The sequence below is a fragment of the Ranitomeya imitator genome, chromosome 5, assembly GCF_032444005.1.
Source record: "Ranitomeya imitator isolate aRanImi1 chromosome 5, aRanImi1.pri, whole genome shotgun sequence".
Lineage (NCBI taxonomy): Eukaryota > Metazoa > Chordata > Amphibia > Anura > Dendrobatidae > Ranitomeya > Ranitomeya imitator.
Window position 1 is genome coordinate 716035479 of NC_091286.1, and position 23106 is coordinate 716058584.

Genomic DNA, 23106 nt, shown 5'->3' on the forward strand with positions numbered 1-23106 from the left:
GTTCAAGAGAGGCCTGGATGTCTTCCTGGAGCAGAACAATATTGTATCATACAATTATTAGGTTCTGTAGAAGGACGTAGATCTGGGGATTTATTATGATGGAATATAGGCTGAACTGGATGGACAAATGTCTTTTTTCGGCCTTACTAACTATGTTACTATGTTACTATGGGGCCATAATGAACGGTGCAGAGCATTATATATGGGGCACAGCTTTATATGGAGCATCTATGGGGCCATAATGAACGGTGCAGAGCATTATATATGGCACAGCTTTATATGGAGCATCTATGGGGCCATAATGAATGGTGCAGAGCATTATATATGGGGCATAGCTTTATATGGAGCATCTATGGGGCCATAATGAACAGTGCAGAGCATTATATATGGCACAGCTTTATATGGAGCATCTATGGGGCCATAATGAACGGTGCAGAGCATTATATATGGCACAGCTTTATATGGAGCATCTATGGGGCCATAATGAATGGTGCAGAGCATTATATATGGGGCACAGCTTTATATGGAGCATCTATGGGGCAATAATGAACAGTGCAGAGCATTATATATGGCACAGCTTTATATGGAGCATCTATGGGGGCATAATGAATGGTGCAGAGCATTATATATGGCACAGCTTTATATGGAGCATCTATGTGGCCATAATGAACAGTGCAGAGCATTATATATGGCACAGCTTTATATGGAGCATCTATGGGGCCATAATGAATGGTGCAGAGCATTATATATGGGGCACAGCTTTATATGGAGCATCTATGGGGCCATAATGAACAGTGCAGAGCATTATATATGGGGCACAACTTTATATGGAGCATCTATGGGGCAATAATGAACAGTGCAGAGCATTATATATGGCACAGCTTTATATGGGGCAATAATGAACGGTGCAGAGCATTATATATGGCACAGCTTTATATGGGGCCATAATGAACGGTGCAGAGCATTATATATGGGGCACAGCTTTATATGGAGCATCTATGGGGCCATAATGAACAGTGCAGAGCATTATATATGGGGCACAGCTTTATATGGAGCATCTATGGGGCCATAATGAACGGTGCAGAGCATTATATATGGGGCACAGTTTTATATGGAGCATCTATGGGGCCATAATGAACGGTGCAGAGCATTATATATGGCACAGCTTTATATGGAGCATCTATGGGGCAATAATGAACGGTGCAGAGCATTCTATATGGGGCACAGCTTTATATGGAGCATCTATGGGGCCATAATGAACGGTGCAGAGAATTATATATGGCACAGCTTTATATGGAGCATCTATGGGGCTATAATGAATGGTGCAGAGCATTATATATGGCCCAGCTTTATATGGAGCATCTATGGGGCCATAATGAATGGTGCAGAGCATTATATATGGCCCAGCTTTATATGGAGCATCTATGGGGCCATAATGAACGGTGCAGAGCATTATATATGGGGCACAGCTTTATATGGAGCATCTATGGGGCCATAATGAACGGTGCAGAGCATTATATATGGGGCAAAGCTTTATATGGAGCATCTATGGGGCCATAATGAACGGTGCAGAGCATTATATATGGCACAGCTTTATATGGAGCATCTATGGGGCCATAATGAACGGTGCAGAGCATTATATATGGCACAGCTTTATATGGAGCATCTATGGGGCCATAATGAACAGTGCAGAGTATTATATATGGGGCACAGCTTTATATGCAGCATCTATGGGGCCATAATGAATGGTGCAGAGCATTATATATGGCACAGCTTTATATGGAGCATCTATGGGGCAATAATGAACGGTGCAGAGCATTATATATGGGGCACAGCTTTATATGCAGCATCTATGGGGCCATAATGAACGGTGCAGAGCATTATATATGGGGCACAGCTTTATATGGAGCATCTATGGGGCCATAATGAACGGTGCAGAGCATTATATATGGGGCACAGCTTTATATGGAGCATCTATGGGGCCATAATGAACAGTGCAGAGCATTATATATGGGGCACAGCTTTATATGGAGCATCTATGGGGCTATAATGAACGGTGCAGAGCATTATATATGGCACAGCTTTATATGGAGCATCTATGGGGTGATAATGAACGGTGCAGAGCATTATATATGAGGCACAGCTTTATATGGAGCATCTATGGGGCCATAATGAATGGTGCAGAGCATTATATATGGCACAGCTTTATATGCAGCATCTATGGGGCCATAATGAACGGTGCAGAGCATTATATATGGGGCACAGCTTTATATGCAGCATCTATGGGGCCATAATGAATGGTGCAGAGCATTATATATGGCACAGCTTTATATGCAGCATCTATGGGGCCATAATGAATGGTGCAGAGCATTATATATGGCACAGCTTTATATGCAGCATCTATGGGGCCATAATGAACGGTGCAGAGCATTATATATGGGGCACAGCTTTATATGGAGCATCTATGGGGCAATAATGAACGGTGCAGAGCATTATATATGGCACAGCTTTATATGGAGCATCTATGGGGCCATAATGAACGGTGCAGAGCATTATATATGGGGCACAGCTTAATATGGAGCATCTATGGGGCCATAATGAACGGTGCAGAGCATTATATATGGGGCACAGCTTTATATGGAGCATCTATGGGGCCATAATGAACGGTGCAGAGCATTATATATGGCACAGCTTTATGTGGAGCATCTATGGGGCCATAATGAACGGTGCAGAGCATTATATATGGGGCACAGCTTAATATGGAGCATCTATGGGGCCATAATGAACGGTGCAGAGCATTATATATGGGGCACAGCTTTATATGGAGCATCTATGGGGCCATAATGAACGGTGCAGAGCATTATATATGGCACAGCTTTATGTGGAGCATCTATGGGGCCATAATGAACGGTGCAGAGCATTATATATGGCACAGCTTTATATGGAGCATCTATGGGGCCATAATGAATGGTGCAGAGCATTATATATGGCACAGCTTTATATGGAGCATCTATGGGGCCATAATGAACGGTGCAGAGCATTATATATGGCACAGCTTTATATGGAGCATCTATGGGGCCATAATGAATGGTGCAGAGCATTATATATGGGTCATAGCTTTATATGGAGCATCTATGGGGCAATAATGAACAGTGCAGAGCGTTATATATGGCACAGCTTTATATGGAGCATCTATGGGGCCATAATGAACGGTGCAGAGCATTATATATGGCACAGCTTTATATGGAGCATCTATGGGGCCATAATGAATGGTGCAGAGCATTATATATGGGGCACAGCTTTATATGGAGCATCTATGGGGCAATAATGAACAGTGCAGAGCATTATATATGGCACAGCTTTATATGGAGCATCTATGGGGCCATAATGAATGGTGCAGAGCATTATATATGGGGCACAGCTTTATATGGAGCATCTATGGGGCAATAATGAACAGTGCAGAGCATTATATATGGGAAACAGCTTTATATGGAGCATCTATGGGGCCATAATGAACAGTGCAGAGCATTATATATGGGGCACAGCTTTATATGGAGCATCTATGGGGCAATAATGAACAGTGCAGAGCATTATATATGGCACAGCTTTATATGGGGCAATAATGAACGGTGCAGAGCATTATATATGGCACAGCTTTATATGGGGCCATAATGAACGGTGCAGAGCATTATATATGGGGCACAGCTTTATATGGAGCATCTATGGGGCCATAATGAACAGTGCAGAGCATTATATATGGCACAGCTTTATATGGAGCATCTATGGGGCCATAATGAACGGTGCAGAGCATTATATATGGGGCACAGCTTTATATGGAGCATCTATGGGGCCATAATGAACAGTGCAGAGCATTATATATGGGGCACAGCTTTATATGGAGCATCTATGGGGCCATAATGAACGGTGCAGAGCATTATATATGGGGCACAGTTTTATATGGAGCATCTATGGGGCCATAATGAATGGTGCAGAGCATTATATGTGGCCCAGCTTTATATGGAGCATCTATGGGGCCATAATGAATGGTGCAGAGCATTATATATGGCACAGCTTTATATGGAGCATCTATGGGGCCATAATGAACGGTGCAGAGCATTATATATGGGGCACAGCTTTATATGGAGCATCTATGGGGCCATAATGAACGGTGCAGAGCATTATATATGGGGCACAGCTTTATATGGAGCATCTATGGGGCCATAATGAATGGTGCAGAGCATTATATATGGCACAGCTTTATATGCAGCACCTATGGGGCCATAATGAATGGTGCAGAGCATTATATATGGGGCACAGCTTTATATGCAGCATCTATGGGGCCATAATGAATGGTGCAGAGCATTATATATGGCACAGCTTTATATGGAGCATCTATGGGGCCATAATGAACGGTGCAGAGCAATATATATGGGGTACAGCTTTATATGGAGCATCTATGGGGCCATAATGAACAGTGCAGAGCATTATATATGGCACAGCTTTATATGGAGCATCTATGGGGCTATAATGAACGGTGCAGAGCATTATATATGGCACAGCTTTATATGGAGCATCTATGGGGCCATAATGAACGGTGCAGAGCATTATATATGGCACAGCTTTATATGGAGCATCTATGGGGCTATAATGAACGGTGCAGAGCATTATATATGGCACAGCTTTATATGGAGCATCTATGGGGCCATAATGAACGGTGCAGAGCATTATATATGGCACAGCTTTATATGGAGCATCTATGGGGCTATAATGAACGGTGCAGAGCATTATATATGGCACAGCTTTATATGGAGCATCTATGGGGCTATAATGAACGGTGCAGAGCATTATATATGGCACAGCTTTATATGGAGCATCTATGGGGCCATAATGAACGGTGCAGAGCATTCTATATGGGGCACAGCTTTATATGGAGCATCTATGGGGCCATAATGAACGGTGCAGAGCATTATATATGGGGCACAGCTTTCTATGGAGCATCTATGGGGCAATAATGAATGGTGCAGAGCAATCTATATGGGGCACAGCTATCTATGGGGCAATAATGAACGGTGCAGAGCACTATATGGCACATCTATGGGGCAATAATGAACGGTGCAGAGCATTATATATATAATTTTACTTTTATTGGTATCTATTTTTATTTTTGACATTTACCGGTAGCTGCTGCATTTCCCACCCTAGGCTTATACTCGAGTCAATAAGTTTTCCCAGTTTTTTGTGGCAAAATTAGGGGGGTCGGCTTATACTCGAATGTATATACGGTATATAACACAACCGATGTAGTATATAACAGAGCTATGTAGTATATTACACAGCTACGTAGTATATTGCACAGCTATGTAGTAACACAGCCCACGTAGTATATAGCAATGTGTGCACTATATGCGTGGTTAAAAAAGACTTAAAATAGAAAATAAACATATACTCACCTTCTGAAGGCTCCTTGAAGTCCAGGCACCTGTGTGCGCTGCACGCGGCAGCTTCCGGTCCCAGGGTTGGTATGAGCGCAGGACCTGTGGTGATGTCGCGGTCACATGACCGTGATGTCATGGCAGGTCCTTCTCACATACCATATTTGGCACCGGAACCTGCCGCTTGCACTGCCGAGGACAGGGCGCGACGTCGGAGGGTGAGAATAACCTTTTTTTTTTTTTTTTTTTTTTTTATTACAAAATAAAGCACCAGCGCTACCAATAGAATAGATACCCTTTGCTGCTGGTATCAAAACAGCCAGATGCCAGGGCTGTCAGTGTAAGTAAACAATATTAGTAGAACAGGATGATACCGCGCTAAAGGGAATTATCTGTGCTGAGGAATTAATATACCAACAGGTGGAGTATACCAAAGTTACCCCTATTAATAAACTCCCCAAAGAATCCCTGCTACATATAATGGAAAAAAAAATGGAAGTGCAGCGCCCCAGAGTCCTGGTCGTTGCAGTAATGTCGCTCTGCCACTAAGGGGAGTGATGTTATGTCTGATTGCACTAAAGGAGTTCATCTGACCAGGTATCACAAGCACACATTACACTTCACACTCCGGCCACCAGGGGGAGCAAAAGGTTCTATTTATTAGGCCACTCCTCACACTGTGGTAAAACTGGGGGTTGGATAGGAAGTCAGGGAGAAAGTCGCCTGGGAGAGCTCCAGGGAGGACCTGTCAGGGGTGGGTTCCTGACAGGGGCCTATCAGAAAGGACTGATTGTTACAGAGCCGCGCCTGCACTACCTTGCGGCGGTATCTTAGAAAGGACACGAAGAGAAGGATATTGTGGACAGTGAGAAACGGGATCAGAGTACAAAGGAGATAGAGCCAGTAGGAGTCGTGCCCAGAGAACGGCAACGTCCTACTGAAGCGCGGAGCCGGTGGCCGGAGCACCGAGGAAGTAACAGACTCTACGCATTAGCGGCAGGACAGTTAATTACAGGTTGGCTGTCTAACTTAAATCGCCTGAACGGACATAGGAGGCCATCGTGGGAGAGGGGCGTCTCTAGGGTCCCAGAATAACTCCAGGCCATCTGTCATACGGGTGCGTCCTAGCCATATCTGTTGTGAATTCTGCTCTTGGGTTCCCTCCAGTGGTTGTTGGTGGGAATGCAGTTGTCTCTGACTCGCAGTCCTGGCCAGGTGTATCGGATAATTACAATTCTGACTGGGATATTTAGGTGTGCAGGATCCTTTAGCCCTTTCCAGTTGTCAATGTTTCTTTGGAAGTGTTGGATCTCTGCCTGGCCTCTCCTGCTTATCTGCCAGTTCAGCAAAGATAAGTGTCTGTTTCTTTTCCTGTGGCACACATGCAGTGTGCTTATTTTCAGTACTGTTCGTTTGTTTTTCTTTTGTCCAGATTAGACTGTCTGTGTTTTCTCAGTCTGGTTGGTTTCACTGGAGTTGCAGATATACGCTCCTACATCTTTAGTTAGATGTAGGAAGTTTTTTGTATATTCTGCTGTGGTTTTTTTGAAGGGTTTTAATACTGACCGCACAGAACTCTGTCCTATTCTGTCCTATCTAGCTAGAGTGGCCTCCTGTGCTAAATCCTGTTTTTTCTGCTTGCGTATGTTTTTTCCTCTCCGACTCACCGCCAATATTTGTGGGGGGCGGTCTATCCTTTGGGGATTTTCTCTGAGGCAAGATAGTATTCCGATTTCCATCTTTAGGGGTATTTAGTCCTCCGGCTGTGACGAGGTGTCTAGGTGTGTTAGGTAAACTCCACGGCTACTTCTAGTTGCGGTGTTAAGTTCAGGATTGCGGTCAGTACAGTGGCCACTTTATTCAGTTAATGTTCTCATGCAGCTCCTAGGTCACCGGATCATAACACATATCATACTGGGGGACAGAGAGAAGAGAGAGGACAGATACGACAGTTGTGAGGACTATCCCGTGGTGCTCAGCAGGGAAGGACTACAACAGGCGCTAGTGGGTAGACACTGATTTCCACCTGCAAAGGGAACTCTGGATGTGCCTTCGGACCGGCCGGTCTCAGCCAGCCCTGTTAACAGTGCTCTGGATTGCGGATCCCGAAACCTTCAGTAAAAAGGTAAAGAAACTGCAACCCTGTGTCCTTGTTATTCCTCGCGTTCTGCACTACGCACTATCACCTTTTATTGGACGCCCCTTAGCAGGGTCATGGACCGGGCCTAGCCACCGTGACAACCCCGCGGCCCTGTGTCTGGGGGCGCTCCAGAAGGATAAGTGCACTGTGATAAATACTATGCTGAGCACAACGTGGTACCGAGGTGTTGGCACTGACCAATACGAGTCTGACTCACCGAAGTCTGATGTTAAACGTAGTGCCATAGGTACCAAGGATCCGAGCGCCCAGAAAGAGACCGGCACATGAGACGCTGATCCTGAGGAACAAGTACTGGGCGAGGAGGCCAGCACCAGGTGGCAGCAGCCAAACAGGAAGGCGGTGAGTCGGCGTGGAAACCAGGAACGCCACGGCCGGTGGCGTCCCTGGAGACAGTGAAGGAAAAGAAAAGAGAAAAAATGGTGGCCGGGAGCGCTCACTGTGTGACGTCACAAAAAGCGTGGAGCAACACTGGGACCAAGCAAACAACCGACGCGTTTCGAAGGAACGTAGTCCTTCATTTTTTTATTTTTTTTTCCTTCACTGTCTCCAGGGACGCCACCGGCCGGGGCGTTCCTGGTTTCCACGCCAGCGTCTCATGTGCCGGACTCTTTTTCTGGGCGCTTGGATCCTTGGTACCTCTGGCACTACGTCTAACATCAGACTCCGGTGAGTCAGACTCGTATTGGTTAATGCCAACACCTCTGGTACCACGTTGTGCTCAGCATAGTATTTATCACAGTGCACTTATCCTTCCATTTTTTTTTTCCATTATATGTAGCAGGGACTCAGCGGGGAGTTTATTAATAGGGGTAACTTTGGTATACTCCACCTGTTGGTATATTGATTCCTCAGCACAGACCATTCCCTTTAGCGCGGTATCATCCTGTTTTACTTTTTTTTTTATTATTATTTGTAACATTAGATCTTTTTACTATTGATGCTGCATACGCAGCATCAATAGTAAAAAGTTGGTCACACAGGGTTAATAGCAGTGTTAATGGAGTGCGTTACACCGCGGTCCATTACCGCTGCCATTAACCCTGTGTGAGCAGTGACTGGAGGGGAGTATGCGGGCGCCGGGCACTGATAGCAGGGGAGTAGGGAGGGACTAATCGGACTGTGGCCACCGCTGATTTGTCGCGGCAGCCATGACAGGCAACTGGCGAGACCAATCAGCGTGGCAATGGTCGTAGGCGTTTTGCCACGACCAATCAGCGACTTGGATTTCCATGACAGACAGAGGCCGCGACCATTGAATATCCGTGACAGACAGACAGGCGGAAGTGACCCTAATATATATATATATATATATATATATATATATATATAATGTTTGGGCACCCCTATTAGTCTTAAGCTTAATGTTTTATAAAAATAGTTTTTTTTTGCAACAGCTATTTCAGTTTCATATATCTAATAACTGTTGGACACAGTAATGTTTCTGCCTTGAAATGAGGTTTATTGTACTAACAGAAAATGTGCAATCTGCATTCATACAAAATTTGACAGGTGCATAAGTATGGGCACCCTTATCATTTTCTTGTTTGAAATACTCCTACCTACTTTTTACTGACTTACTAAAGCACTTTTTTTGGTTTTCTAACCTCATTGAGCTTTGAACTTCATAGCCAGGTGTATGCAATCATGAGAAAAGCTACTTAAAGTGGCCACTTGCAAGTTGTTCTCCTGTTTGAATCTCCTCTGAAGAGCGGCATCATGGGCTCCTCAAAACAACTGTCTAATGATCTGAAAACAAAGATTATTCAACATAGTTGTTCAGGGGAAGGATACAAAAAGCTGTCTCAGAGATTTAACCTGTCAATTTCCACTGTGAGGAACGCAGTAAGGAAATGGAAGAACACAGGTACAGTTCTTGTTAAGGCCAGAAGTGGCAGGCCAAGAAAAACATCAGAAAGGCAGAGAAGAAGAATGGTGAGATCAGTCAAGGACAATCCTCAGACCACCTCCAGAGAGCTGCAGCATCAACTTGCTGCAGATGGTGTCACTGTGCATCGGTCAACTATACAACGCACTTTGCACAAGGAGAAGCTGTATGGGAGAGTGATGCGAAAGAAGCCGTTTCTGCAAGCACGCCACAAACAGTCGGCTGAGGTATGCAAAAGCACATTTGGAGAAGCCATTTTCTTTTTGGAAGAAGGTCCTGTGGACTGATGAAACCAAGATTGAGTTGTTTGGTCATACAAAAAGGCGTTATGCATGGCGGCCAAAAAACACAGCATTCCAAGAAAAACACTTGGCACCCACAGTAAAATTTGGTGGAGGTTCCATCATGCTTTGGGGCTGTGTGGCCAATGTCGGCACCGGGAATCTTGTTAAAGTTGAGGGACGCATGGATTCCTTTCAGTATCAGCAGATTCTTGACAATAATGTTCATGAATCAGTGACAAAGTTGAAGTTACGCAAGGGATGGATCTTTCAGCAAGAGAATGATCCAAAACACCGCTCCAAATCTACTCAGGCATTCATGCAGAGGAACAATTACACTGTTCTGGAATGGCCATCCCAGTCCCCAGACCTGAATATCATTGAACATCTGTGGGATCATTTGAAGAGGGCTGTCCATGCTCGGCGACCATCAAACTTAACTGAACTGGAATTGTTTTGTAAAGAGGAATGGTCAAAAATACCTTCACCCAGGAACTCCTTAAAAGCTACAGGAAGCGACTAGAGGCTGTTATTTTTGCAAAAGGAGGATCTACTAAATATTAATGTCACTTTTCTGGTGGGGTGCCCATACTTATGCACCTGTCAAATTTTGTTTGAATGCAGATTGCACATTTTCTGTTAGTACAATAAACCTCATTTCAAGGCAGAAACATTACGGTGTCCAACAGTTATTAGATATATGAAACTGAAATAGCTGTTGCCAAAAAAACAATTTTTATAAAACATTAAGCTTAAGATTAATAGGAGTGCCCAAACTTTTTCATATAACTGTGTGTATATGTGTGTATATATATATATATATATATATATATATATATATATATATATATATATATATATATGTGTATGTGTGTGTGTATATATATATATATATATATATATATATCTATCTATCTCTGTAAATTCCGCAGCCGTGTACTGTAAAATCACAGCAGGAGCCTACAGGATAGAAAAGAAGGATTACATAAGGTATATACACATAGAATAGATAGATATACAGATGCCAGTGACATATACAATTAGTAGTGTGTTCCGCTTACTGCACTTGTATTTAATAATTAAAGATTATTTTTCTGAAAAAATAGCGTGGGCTTCTACATAGATTTCTTAACCAGCAGAGGGAAAGTTGACAGCTGGGGCATATGTTTATAGCCTGGGAAGGGGGTAGTACCCATGGAGCTTCCCAGGCTATTAATATCAGCTCACAGCTATATACTTAACCAGTAAAGGTTTTTCAAATTGGGAACCCTAAAAAAAAATGTAGGGTCCCCCTATAATTAATAACCAGCAAAGACTATGCAGACAGCTACGGGCTGATATTAATAGCCTAGGAAGGAGCCATGGATACTGCCCCCAGGCTAAAAACATCAGCTCTCAGCCACCACAGTAAAGGCGCATCTATAAGATGTGCTAATTCTGGCACTTAGCCTTGCTCTTCCCACTTGTCCTGTAGTGGTGGCAAGTGGGGTGATAGTTGGTGGGTTGATGTCACCTTTGTATTGTCAGGTGACATCAAGCACACGGATTACTAATGGAGAGACATCTATAAGACACCTATCCATTACTAATCCCATAGTTATATTGTAATTAATTACACAGCAAGTATACAGTCTGTTATTTGAAATAAAAAAAGCAGTTTTCCATTTTAATTTCAAAATAACAAACAGTTATACTCGCCTAACACCTAATTCCACTGAATCCCTTGTCTCCTGTAATAAACTAAAAATAAACAATAATATCCCTCACCTTTCCGCAGAGAAGATAATCCATTTGTCCCATGACGGGTCTAGCTCTGCTACATGTAGATGGCAGGCTGCATGGTTGCATGATGCGGCCATACAGCCTGCCATCTAGCAGAGACACTGAACAACATGTGCTCAGTGTCTCCATGTGAACTTGTATTACCTCTCTGACAGCACCGCAAGCAGGAGAACTTTCTCACACTCGTGGGGCAATCAGAGAGGTCCTGAGAGTTCACAGCCAACGACTTCACGTCACCTTTCTGACATTAGCATGAGTGCGGTGGGGAATCATTTCAATGAAAAGACTTTTCTGGGTGTCTATGCTCTTATACAATATGACTGTGAGGTTAGTAATGGGGGTGTCTTATTGATGCCTCTCCATTACTAACCTCGGGGCTTGATGTCACTTGACAATACAAAGGTGACATCAACCCCCCCCCCCAACTATCACCCCACTTGCCACCATTACAGGGCAAGTGGGAGGAGCGAGACTAAGTGCCAGAATTGGCACATCGTATAGGAGGCGCCTTTTCTGGGGTGGCTGAGAGCTGTCGTTTTTAGCCTGGGGGGCTAGTATCCATGGCCCCTTCCTAGGCTATTAATATCAGCCCATAGCTGTCTGCATAACCTTTGCTGGTTATTAAATATAGGGGGACTCTACCTCATTTTTTGGGGGTCCCTCATTTTAATAGCAGTAAAGGCTAAGTACAGTTAGAGATATATATATATATACACACACACAACATTTTTCTAATTTTGGTTATAGACATTACCACAATGAATTTTAGACAAAACAATTCAGATGCAGTTGAAGTTCAGACTGTCAGCTTTCATTTGAGGGTATCCACATTAAAATTGGATGAAGGGTTTAGGAGTTTCAGCTCCTTAACATGTGCCACCACCCTGTTTTTAAAAGGGACCAAAAGTAATTGGACAATTGACTCCAAGGCTGTTTCACGGACAGGTGTGGGCAATGCCTTTGTTATGTCATTCTCAATTAAGCAGATAAAAGGCCTGGAGTTGATTTGAGGTGTGGTGCTGCATTTGGAAGGTTTTGCTGTGAAGTAAACATGCGGTAAAGGAGCTATCCATACAGGTGAAACAAGCCATCCTTAAGCTGCGAAAACAGAAAAAACCCATCCGAGAAATTGCTACAATATTAGGAGTGGCAAAATCTACAGTTTGGTACATCCTGAGAAAGAAAGAAAGCACTGGTGAACTCATCAATGCAAAAAGACCTGGGCTCCCACGGAAGACAACAGTGGTGGATGATCGCAGAATAATCTCCATGGTGAAGAGAAACCCCTTCACCACAGCCGACCAAGTGACCAACACTCTCCAGGAGGTCGGCGTATCAATATCCAAATCTGCCATAAAGGGAAGACTGCATGAAAGTAACTACAGAGGGTTCACTGCACGGTGCCAGCCACTCATAAGCATCAAGAAGAAAAAGGCTAAAAACATCTAAAAAAAGCCGCACAGTTCTAGAAGAACATTCTTTGGACAGATGAAACCAAGATCAACCTCTACCAGAATGATGGAAAAAGTATGGCGAAGGCGTGGTCCAGCTCAAGATCCAAAGCATACCACATCATCTGTAAAACATGGCGGAGGCAGTGTGATGGCTTGGGCATGCATAAACCCGGCGGAGGCAGTGTGATGGCTTGGGCATGCATGGCTGCCAGTGGCACTGGGTCCCTAGTGTCTGAACTTCAACTGCATCTGAATTGTTTTGTTTAAAATTCATTGTGGTAATGTCTATAACCAAAATTAGAAAAATGCTGTCTCTGTCCAAATATATATTGACCTAACTGTATATAGCTGTGAGCTGATGTTAATAGCCTAGGAAGCTCCATGGGTATTACCCCCTTCCCAGGCTATAAACATTGATCCCCAGCCATCGGCTTTCCCTCTGCTGGTCCTCAAAATTGTGCGGGAGTGCCAGCCCTTTCTTCAGACATTAAAAGATTATTTAATTAAATACATGTACAGTAAGCTGCACACACTGTACTAATTGTACATGTCACTGACATCAGTATAAGTATCTATTCTATGTGTATATACTGTATGTAATCCATCTCTTCTATGCTGTCGGCTCCTGCTGTGATTTTATTGTACGGCTGCTGAATTGCCAGCTATTATTCTATCTATACTAAATATATATACAGTGGGGCAAAAAAGTATTTAGTCAGTCAGCAATAGTGCAAGTTCCACCACTTAAAAAGATGAGAGGCGTCTGTAATTTACATCATAGGTAGACCTCAACTATGGGAGACAAACTGAGAAAAAAAAATCCAGAAAATCACATTGTCTGTTTTTTTAACATTTTATTTGCTTATTATGGTGGAAAATAAGTATTTGGTCAGAAACAAAATTTCATCTCAATACTTTGTAATATATCCTTTGTTGGCAATGACAGAGGTCAAACGTTTTCTGTAAGTCTTCACAAGGTTGCCACACACTGTTGTTGGTATGTTGGCCCATTCCTCCATGCAGATCTCCTCTAGAGCAGTGATGTTTTTGGCTTTTCGCTTGGCAACACGGACTTTCAACTCCTACCAAAGGTTTTCTATAGGGTTGAGATCTGGAGACTGGCTAGGCCACTCCAGGACCTTGAAATGCTTCTTACGAAGCCACTCCTTCGTTGCCCTGGCGGTGTGCTTTGGATCATTGTCATGTTGAAAGACCCAGCCACGTTTCATCTTCAATGCCCTTGCTGATGGAAGGAGGTTTGCACTCAAAATCTCACGATACATGGCCCCATTCATTCTTTGATGTACCCGGATCAGTCGTCCTGGCCCCTTTGCAGAGAAACAGCCCCAAAGCATGATGTTTCCACCACTATGCTTTACAGTAGGTATGGTGTTTGATGGATGCAACTCAGTATTCTTTTTCCTCCAAACATGACAAGTTGTGTTTCTACCAAACAGTTCCAGTTTGGTTTCATCAGACCATAGGACATTCTCCCAAAACTCCTCTGGATCATCCAAATGCTCTCTAGCAAACTTCAGACGGGCCCGGACATGTACTGGCTTAAGCAGTGGGACACGTCTGGCACTGCAGGATCTGAGTCCATGGTGGCGTAGTGTGTTACTTATGGTAGGCCTTGTTACATTGGTCCCAGCTCTCTGCAGTTCATTCACTAGGTCCCCCCGCGTGGTTCTGGGATTTTTGCTCACCGTTCTTGTGATCATTCTGACCCCACGGGGTGGGATTTTGCGTGGAGCCCCAGATCGAGGGAGATTATCAGTGGTCTTGTATGTCTTCCATTTTCTAATTATTGCTCCCACTGTTGATTTCTTCACTCCAAGCTGGTTGGCTATTGCAGATTCAGTCTTCCCAGCCTGGTGCAGGGCTACAGTTTTGTTTCTGGTGTCCTTTGACAGCTCTTTGGTCTTCACCATAGTGGAGTTTGGAGTCAGACTGTTTGAGGGTGTGCACAGGTGTCTTTTTATACTGATAACAAGTTTAAACAGGTGCCATTACTACAGGTAATGAGTGGAGGAAAGAGGAGACTCTTAAAGAAGAAGTTACAGGTCTGTGAGAGCCAGAAATCTTGATTGCTTGTTTCTGACCAAATATTTATTTTCCACCATAATATGCAAAAAAAATGATAAAAAAACAGACAATGTGATTTTCTGGATTTTTTTTTCTCAGTTTGTCTCCCATAGTTGAGGTCTACCTATGATGTAAATTACAGACGCCTCTCATCTTTTTAAGTGGTGGAACTTGCACTATTGCTGACTGACTAAATACTTTTTTGCCCCACTGTATATATATATATATATATATATATATATATATATTTATTAGATCTATTTTCTATTCTAACCTGTCACGCTGTGGTTTTACAGTATGCAAAATGGCTCACAAAAACTATACCTCTAAAATATAACCTTTAATCCTTATCCTTTAAAAAAATACCCACAAATTAAACATAGAAATGCACCTGGCCAAGCCAAGAGGTTGGTGCTAATTAGGCAAGTAGACTGCCTCACCCTATAAAGCCCTAATGAACTCCTTCCTACCAGCGGAGGTTGGCCCCGTAGCTTGGTCGCAGTGTGCCGCCCCCGCTCAGTGATGACTCTCCCTGGTTAAACCAGCAAAAAACAAGCCAGAAGAACAATACTAGAGAATTCAAGGTCCAAAATCTGGGGAATAAGGAGAGAAAAAGAAAAAAAAACCCTCTTTGAAGGGGGATGTATTAGAAGAATGAAGGGGATAAATTAAGGACAAATATTGGACTCCTGTTTAAGGATTCAACAGTCAAAGACAATACAAAACAATACCAACACTTTATATGACCACAGGCAAAAGACAACAGCTTACTGCCACAAAAAATACAAGACATATGTAAAACAGATGAGTCTTTAAAGGTTTGTCCCTGAACTCAGTCTGCACTAACTTACCCTCCAAAACCCTACTTTGTTGTCCCTTCCTTGGCACCCCGCTCACCGTCGGCTCACCCTCGCTTTCCCCAACAACTAACCTAATAGGAGGGCAGCATGGAAAGACAGGAGGGGAGAGGGAAGGACAATATCGAGTTTCATGATGAACAGGAGGAAGATTATCAAAGATTCATATAAAATATACTTCATTTTTTGATAAAACTGATGACATGGACTTAGATAGCACTATCAAATATTCCACCATCCCCCCCCAAAATATATAAATAAATATCACACAAAAAGCTTGGTCTGTCACCGTGTAAAGAGATTTTTCCAATGGTGATAACCGTGATGATTGCAGTAAAAGGTGCTAGGTGCATCTGATAATCCAACAGCGATAGCTCTGATCACTAATAGGCCTGATCACTAATGTGAGACTCCTGGTTGTGTGATCATCTGAGGAGACACCTGGTTGTGTGATCAGTCTGAGGAGACTCCTGGTTGTGTGATCATCTGAGGAGACTCCTGGTTGTGTGATCATCTGAGGAGACTCCTGGTTGTGTGATCATCTGAGGAGACTCCTGGTTGTGTGATCATCTGAGGAGACACCTGGTTGTGTGATCATCTGAGGAGACTCCTGGTTGTGTGATCATCTGAGGAGACTCCTGGTTGTGTGATCATCTGAGGAGACACCTGGTTGTGTGATCAGTCTGAGGAGACTCCTGGTTGTGTGATCATCTGAGGAGACACCTGGTTGTGTGATCATCTGAGGAGACACCTGGTTGTGTGATCATCTGAGGAGACTCCTGGTTGTGTGATCATCTGAGGAGACTCCTGGTTGTGTGATCATCTGAGGAGACTCCTGGTTGTGTGATCATCTGAGGAGACACCTGGTTGTGTGATCATCTGAGGAGACACCTGGTTGTGTGATCATCTGAGGAGACACCTGGTTGTGTGATCATCTGAGGAGACTCCTGGTTGTGTGATCATCTGAGGAGACTCCTGGTTGTGTGATCATCTGAGGAGACTCCTGGTTGTGTGATCATCTGAGGAGACACCTGGTTGTGTGATCATCTGAGGAGACTCCTGGTTGTGTGATCATCTGAGGAGACTCCTGGTTGTGTGATCATCTGAGGAGACTCCTGTTTGTGTGATCATCTGAGGAGACTCCTGGTTGTGTGATCAGTCTGAGGAGACTCCTGGTTGTGTGATCATCTGAGTCCAGGTGATTAAAGTTATATTAAAAAAAAGCCGTATATATGACTGATAATACAGGAATAAGAGCCGTATATATGACCGATAATACAGGAATAAGAGCCGTATATGTGACCGATAATACAGGAATAAGAGCCGTATATATGACCGATAATACAGGAATAAGAGCCGTATATATGACCGATAATACAGGAATAAGAGCCGTATATATGACCGATAATACAGGAATAAGAGCCGTATATATGACCGATAATACAGGAATAAGAGCCGTATATATGACCGATAATACAGGAATAACAGCCGTATATATGACCGATAATACAGGAATAACAGCCGTATATATGACCGATAATACAGGAATAACAGCCGTATATATGACCGATAATACAGGAATAAGAGCCGTATATATGACCGATAATACAGGAATAAGAGCCGTATATATGACCGATAATACAGGAATAACAGCCGTATATATGACCGATAATACAGGAATAACAGCCGTATATGTGACCGATAATACAGGAATAACAGCCATATATATGACCGATAATACAGGAATAAGAGCCGTATATATGACCGATAATACAGGAATAAGAGCCGTATATATGACCGATAATACAGGAATAACAGCCGTATATATGACCGATAATACAGGAATAACAGCCGTATATATGACCGATAATACAGGAATAACAGCCGTATATATGACCGATAATACAGGAATAAGAGCCGTATATATGACCGATAATACAGGAATAAGAGCCGTATATATGACCGATAATACAGGAATAAGAGCCGTATATATGACCGATAATACAGGAATAACAGCCGTATATATGACCGATAATACAGGAATAACAGCCGTATATGTGACCGATAATACAGGAATAACAGCCATATATATGACCGATAATACAGGAATAAGAGCCGTATATATGACCGATAATACAGGAATAAGAGCCGTATATATGATCCACCAATGATAGGCTACGTATGCGTCCTTTTTTGCCGAAATTTGGACGCAAAAAAAATGCAACTTGTTGCGTTTTCTGCGCCCAACGCTTGCGGCAAAAAAAAGCATGCGTCGCACAACGCAGCACAGCGCATGTCCATGCGCCCCCCATGTTAAACATAGGGGCGCATGACGCATGCGTCGCCGCTGCGTCGCCCGACGCAAGCACGCAAAACGCTAATGTGAACGTAGCCATAGTGAGGGTTGCAGGAGGGGAGGATATGCTCCACCAATGACATTGAGGATTGCAGGAGAGGTAGTATATGCTCTGCCAATGACATTGAGGGTTACATGTTAGGGAGGATATGCTCCACCAATGATAGTGAGGGTTACAGGAGGGGAGGATATGCTCCACCAATGCTAGTGAGGGTTACAGGAGGGGAGGATATGCTCCACCAATGATAGTGAGGGTTACAGGAGGGGAGGATATGCTCCACCAATGATAGTGAGGGTTACAGGAGGGGAGGATATGCTCCACCAATGATAGCGAGGGTTACAGGAGGGGAGGATATGCTCCACCAATGATAGCGAGGGTTACAGGAGGGGAGGATATGCTCCACCAATGATAGCGAGGGTTACATGTTAGGGAGGATATGCTCCACCAATGATAGCGAGGGTTACAGGAGGGGAGGATATGCTCCACCAATAGTAGCGAGGGTTACAGGAGGGGAGGATATGCTCCACCAAGGATAGCGAGGGTTACAGGAGGGGAGGATATGCTCCACCAATGATAGCGAGGGTTACAGGAGGGGAGGATATGCTCCACCAATGGTAGCGAGGGTTACAGGAGGGGAGGATATGCTCCACCAATGGTAGCGAGGGTTACAGGAGGGGAGGATATGCTCCACCAATGATAGCGAGGGTTACAGGAGGGGAGGATATGCTCCACCAATGATAGTGAGGGTTACAGGAGGGGAGGATATGCTCCACCAATGATAGCGAGGGTTACAGGAGGGGAGGATATGCTCCACCAATGATAGCGAGGGTTACAGGAGGGGAGAATATGCTCCACCAATGATAGTGAGGGTTACATGTTAGGGAGGATATGCTCCACCAATGATAGCGAGTGTTACAGGAGGGGAGGATATGCTCCACCAATGATAGTGAGGGTTACAGGAGGGGAGGATATGCTCCACCAATGATAGCGAGGGTTACAGGAGGGGAGGATATGCTCCACCAATGATAGCGAGGGTTACAGGAGGGGAGAATATGCTCCACCAATGATAGTGAGGGTTACATGTTAGGGAGGATATGCTCCACCAATGATAGCGAGGGTTACAGGAGGGGAGGATATGCTCCACCAATGATAGCGAGGGTTACAGGAGGGGAGGATATGCTCCACCAATGATAGCGAGGGTTACAGGAGGGGAGGATATGCTCCACCAATGATAGCGAGGGTTACAGGAGGGGAGGATATGCTCCACCAATGATAGCGAGGGTTACAGGAGGGGAGGATATGCTGCACCAATGATAGCGAGGGTTACAGGAGGGGAGGATATGCTCCACCAATGATAGCGAGGGTTACAGGAGGGGAGGATATGCTCCACCAATGATAGCGAGGGTTACAGGAGGGGAGGATATGCTCCACCAATGATAGCGAGGGTTACAGGAGGGGAGGATATGCTCCACCAATGATAGCGAGGGTTACAGGAGGGGAGGATATGCTCCACCAATGATAGCGAGGGTTACAGGAGGGGAGGATATGCTCCACCAATGATAGCGAGGGTTACAGGAGGGGAGGATATGCTCCACCAATGATAGCGAGGGTTACAGGAGGGGAGGATATGCTCCACCAATGATTGCGAGGGTTACAGGAGGGGAGGATATGCTCCACCAATGATAGCGAGGGTTACAGGAGGGGAGGATATGCTCCACCAATGATAGTGAGGGTTACAGGAGGGGAGGATATGCTGCACCAATGATAGTGAGTGTTACAGGAGGGGAGGATATGCTCCACCAATGATAGCGAGGGTTACAGGAGGGGAGGATATGCTCCACCAATGATAGCGAGGGTTACAGGAGGGGAGGATATGCTGCACCAATGATAGTGAGTGTTACAGGAGGGGATGATATGCTCCACCAATGATAGCGAGGGTTACAGGAGGGGAGGATATGCTCCACCAATGATAGCGAGGGTTACAGGAGGGGAGGATATGCTCCACCAATGATAGTGAGGGTTACAGGAGGGGAGGATATTTTGATATTTTTCCCCAATGTCAATGAGGATTACATGTTGGATAGATGTTTGACTCCAAACCTTTTTTGGCATTAACCCTTTGTTTTTTCCTGTAGGTCTCCCCCAGGTCCATGCTGAGGTGCAGTACTTGATCGTTGCATGTGCCGTTCTCGGTGCTCTTCTCCTTGCCACCATCTTCATCTTTTCAGTGATCGTCTTGAGATTACAGAAACACAAGAGTAAGTTTAATTGCTGGCACTGGTGTAGCTTGGTTTCAGTATGTACACCATTACTATTGGGAAGGGGGATACATAAAGATTATTATTATTATTTAATTTTTATATAGCGCTAACATATTCCTGGATATACCCTGTACGCTGGCAGTGGTCCGGTGTCCGATAACTCAACCCAAGGTACCTGATTAGATGGTGATAACGCCTATAGAGGAAGCATTTATCAGGTGCCAATACAGATAAACAGATAACTGCTAATACTAATGCAACCAATGTTATCACAAAATAAAGGGAGGGGTAAGATCAATTGGAAAAGGTACATACACAAATGTAATATTGGAACAATCTCACCAATTGCCGAGGATCGGTCAGGTGGAGCCACAACATCAGGAGACCGTTCCCTGTCAGTCCCTGGGGGGCAATCACTAAATCTCAATCCCCGAGCGCCTGCCCTTACAAGGACAGTCCACATCTACCCCTAAGGTATAACATGCCCTGCACTCTCCCCATTTCCAGCAGGATCATCAGGGGACGAGCCTGCATGGGAGATAAGGTGCTTCAGTGCTACAAATAGTGACCACCCTCTATACTAAACTGCAAGTCTGGAGAATGAACCTTCAGATGGAGATGTCCCTCTTGAATATTGTACATCTACAACAGAGTTTGAGAATTCTCAGCACCTGTAGTGATAATCTGTGGAGTAGTCACTTCAGGAACCTCACTGCTCTTACAGTAAAGAACCCTGGCCACCTCTGGAGAATGAACCTTCAGATGGAGATGTCCCTCATGTATATTGTACATCCACAACAGAGTTTGGGAATTCTCAGCACCTGTAGTGATAATCTGTGGAGTAGTCACTTCAGGAACCTCACTGCTCTTACAGTAAAGAACCCTGGCCACCTCTGGAGAATGAACCTTCAGATGGAGATGTCCCTCATGTATATTGTACATCCACAACAGAGTTTGGGAATTCTCAGCACCTGTAGTGATAATCTGTGGAGTAGTCACTTCAGGAACCTCACTGCTCTTACAGTAAAGAACCCTGGCCACCTCTGGAGAATGAACCTTCAGATGGAGATGTCCCTCATGTATATTGTACATCCACAACAGAGTTTGGGAATTCTCAGCACCTGTAGTGATAATCTGTGGAGTAGTCACTTCAGGAACCTCACTGCTCTTACAGTAAAGAACCCTGGCCACCTCTGGAGAATGAACCTTCAGATGGAGATGTCCCTCATGTATATTGTACATCCACAACAGAGTTTGGGAATTCTCAGCACCTGTAGTGATAATCTGTGGAGTAGTCACTTCAGGAACCTCACTGCTCTTACAGTAAAGAACCCTGGCCACCTCTGGAGAATGAACCTTCAGATGGAGGTGTCCCTCTTGTATGTTGTACATCTACAACAGAGTCTGAGAGATTTTGTCTCCTGTAATTATGTTTCTGAAGTTACTACTCGCCAGACTCCAAGCTCTTTCGGGACAGAACCTTGGTCACCACTGGAGAATGAACCTTCAGCAGGAGAATGTGCATGTGTATCCATAGTGTAAACCTTCAGGAAATATCTATCATACTTTCACAGTAATGCAATCATAAATATACGTAGAGCACAGATAATTGTCCAAGCTAATGACCATAAAACGTTTCCAAGTATTGAATTCCAATGTTTATATCGGATTGTATAATGGCGCTATAATAATAAATAATAATATAAATCGGAGTTATTCCTTTGTTCCGTTCCTTTTCCTCCTTTTACCTAGTTCTTCCCCTAATAAATATTTCCTTAACCCCATTCCTAATTTTTCCTTTCCCCTCTCCTTACCCATGTATATACGAATTTAAAAAACCCAATAGAAATGATTGAAAACCATAGTGTAAACCTCAACACCATATATCACTTAAATTACAGAAATCTCTTTACAAATTGCGTCACTTCCCAGGAACAACAATCGCTGGACGTCAAGAGAAACCAAGACACCGGGTAAGGAAATTCACTCATCTGTCCATATTTTGTAACCTGTCCATCACCAGTTGGTAGCCCACCAAAGTGCAAAAACTGCTCCACGGTGTCATAACGTATCTGGCTCCACGGTGTAATAACGTGCCGGGCTTCACATAATAGCATGCCGGGCTCCACAGTGTAATAACGTGCCTTGCTCCACGGTGTAATAACGTGCCTGGCTCCACGGTGTAATAACGTGCCTGGCTCCACGGTGTAATAACGTGCCTGGCTCCACGGTGTAATAACGTGCCGGGCTTCACATAATAGCATGCCGGGCTCCACGGTGTAATAACGTGCCTTGCTCCACAGCGTAATAACGTGCCTGGCTCCACGGTGTAATAACGTGCCGGGCTCCACAGTGTAATAGCGTGCCGGGCTCTACAGCGTAATAACATTATGTGGAGCCCGGCACGTTATTACGCTGTGGAGCCCGGCACGTTATTACGCTGTAGAGCCCGGCACGCTATTACGCTGTGGAGCCCGGCACATTATTACGCTGTGGAGCCCGGCACATTATTACACTGTGGAGCCCGGCACGCTATTACGCTGTGGAGCCC

The 23106-nt window shown here is 44.3% G+C and overlaps 1 protein-coding gene across 1 annotated transcript in view; it reads left to right on the forward strand.

Moving 5' to 3' along the window:
• The window catches only part of LOC138681001 (T-cell differentiation antigen CD6-like), a 361581-nt gene that overhangs the window by 101382 nt on the left and 237093 nt on the right, over positions 1-23106 (forward strand). Inside the window, exons 6-7 of the mRNA XM_069768182.1 lie at positions 20430-20552; positions 22457-22528. Of these exons, the coding sequence (XP_069624283.1) occupies positions 20430-20552; positions 22457-22528 (195 nt within the window). The remainder of the gene's footprint in view (positions 1-20429; positions 20553-22456; positions 22529-23106) is intronic.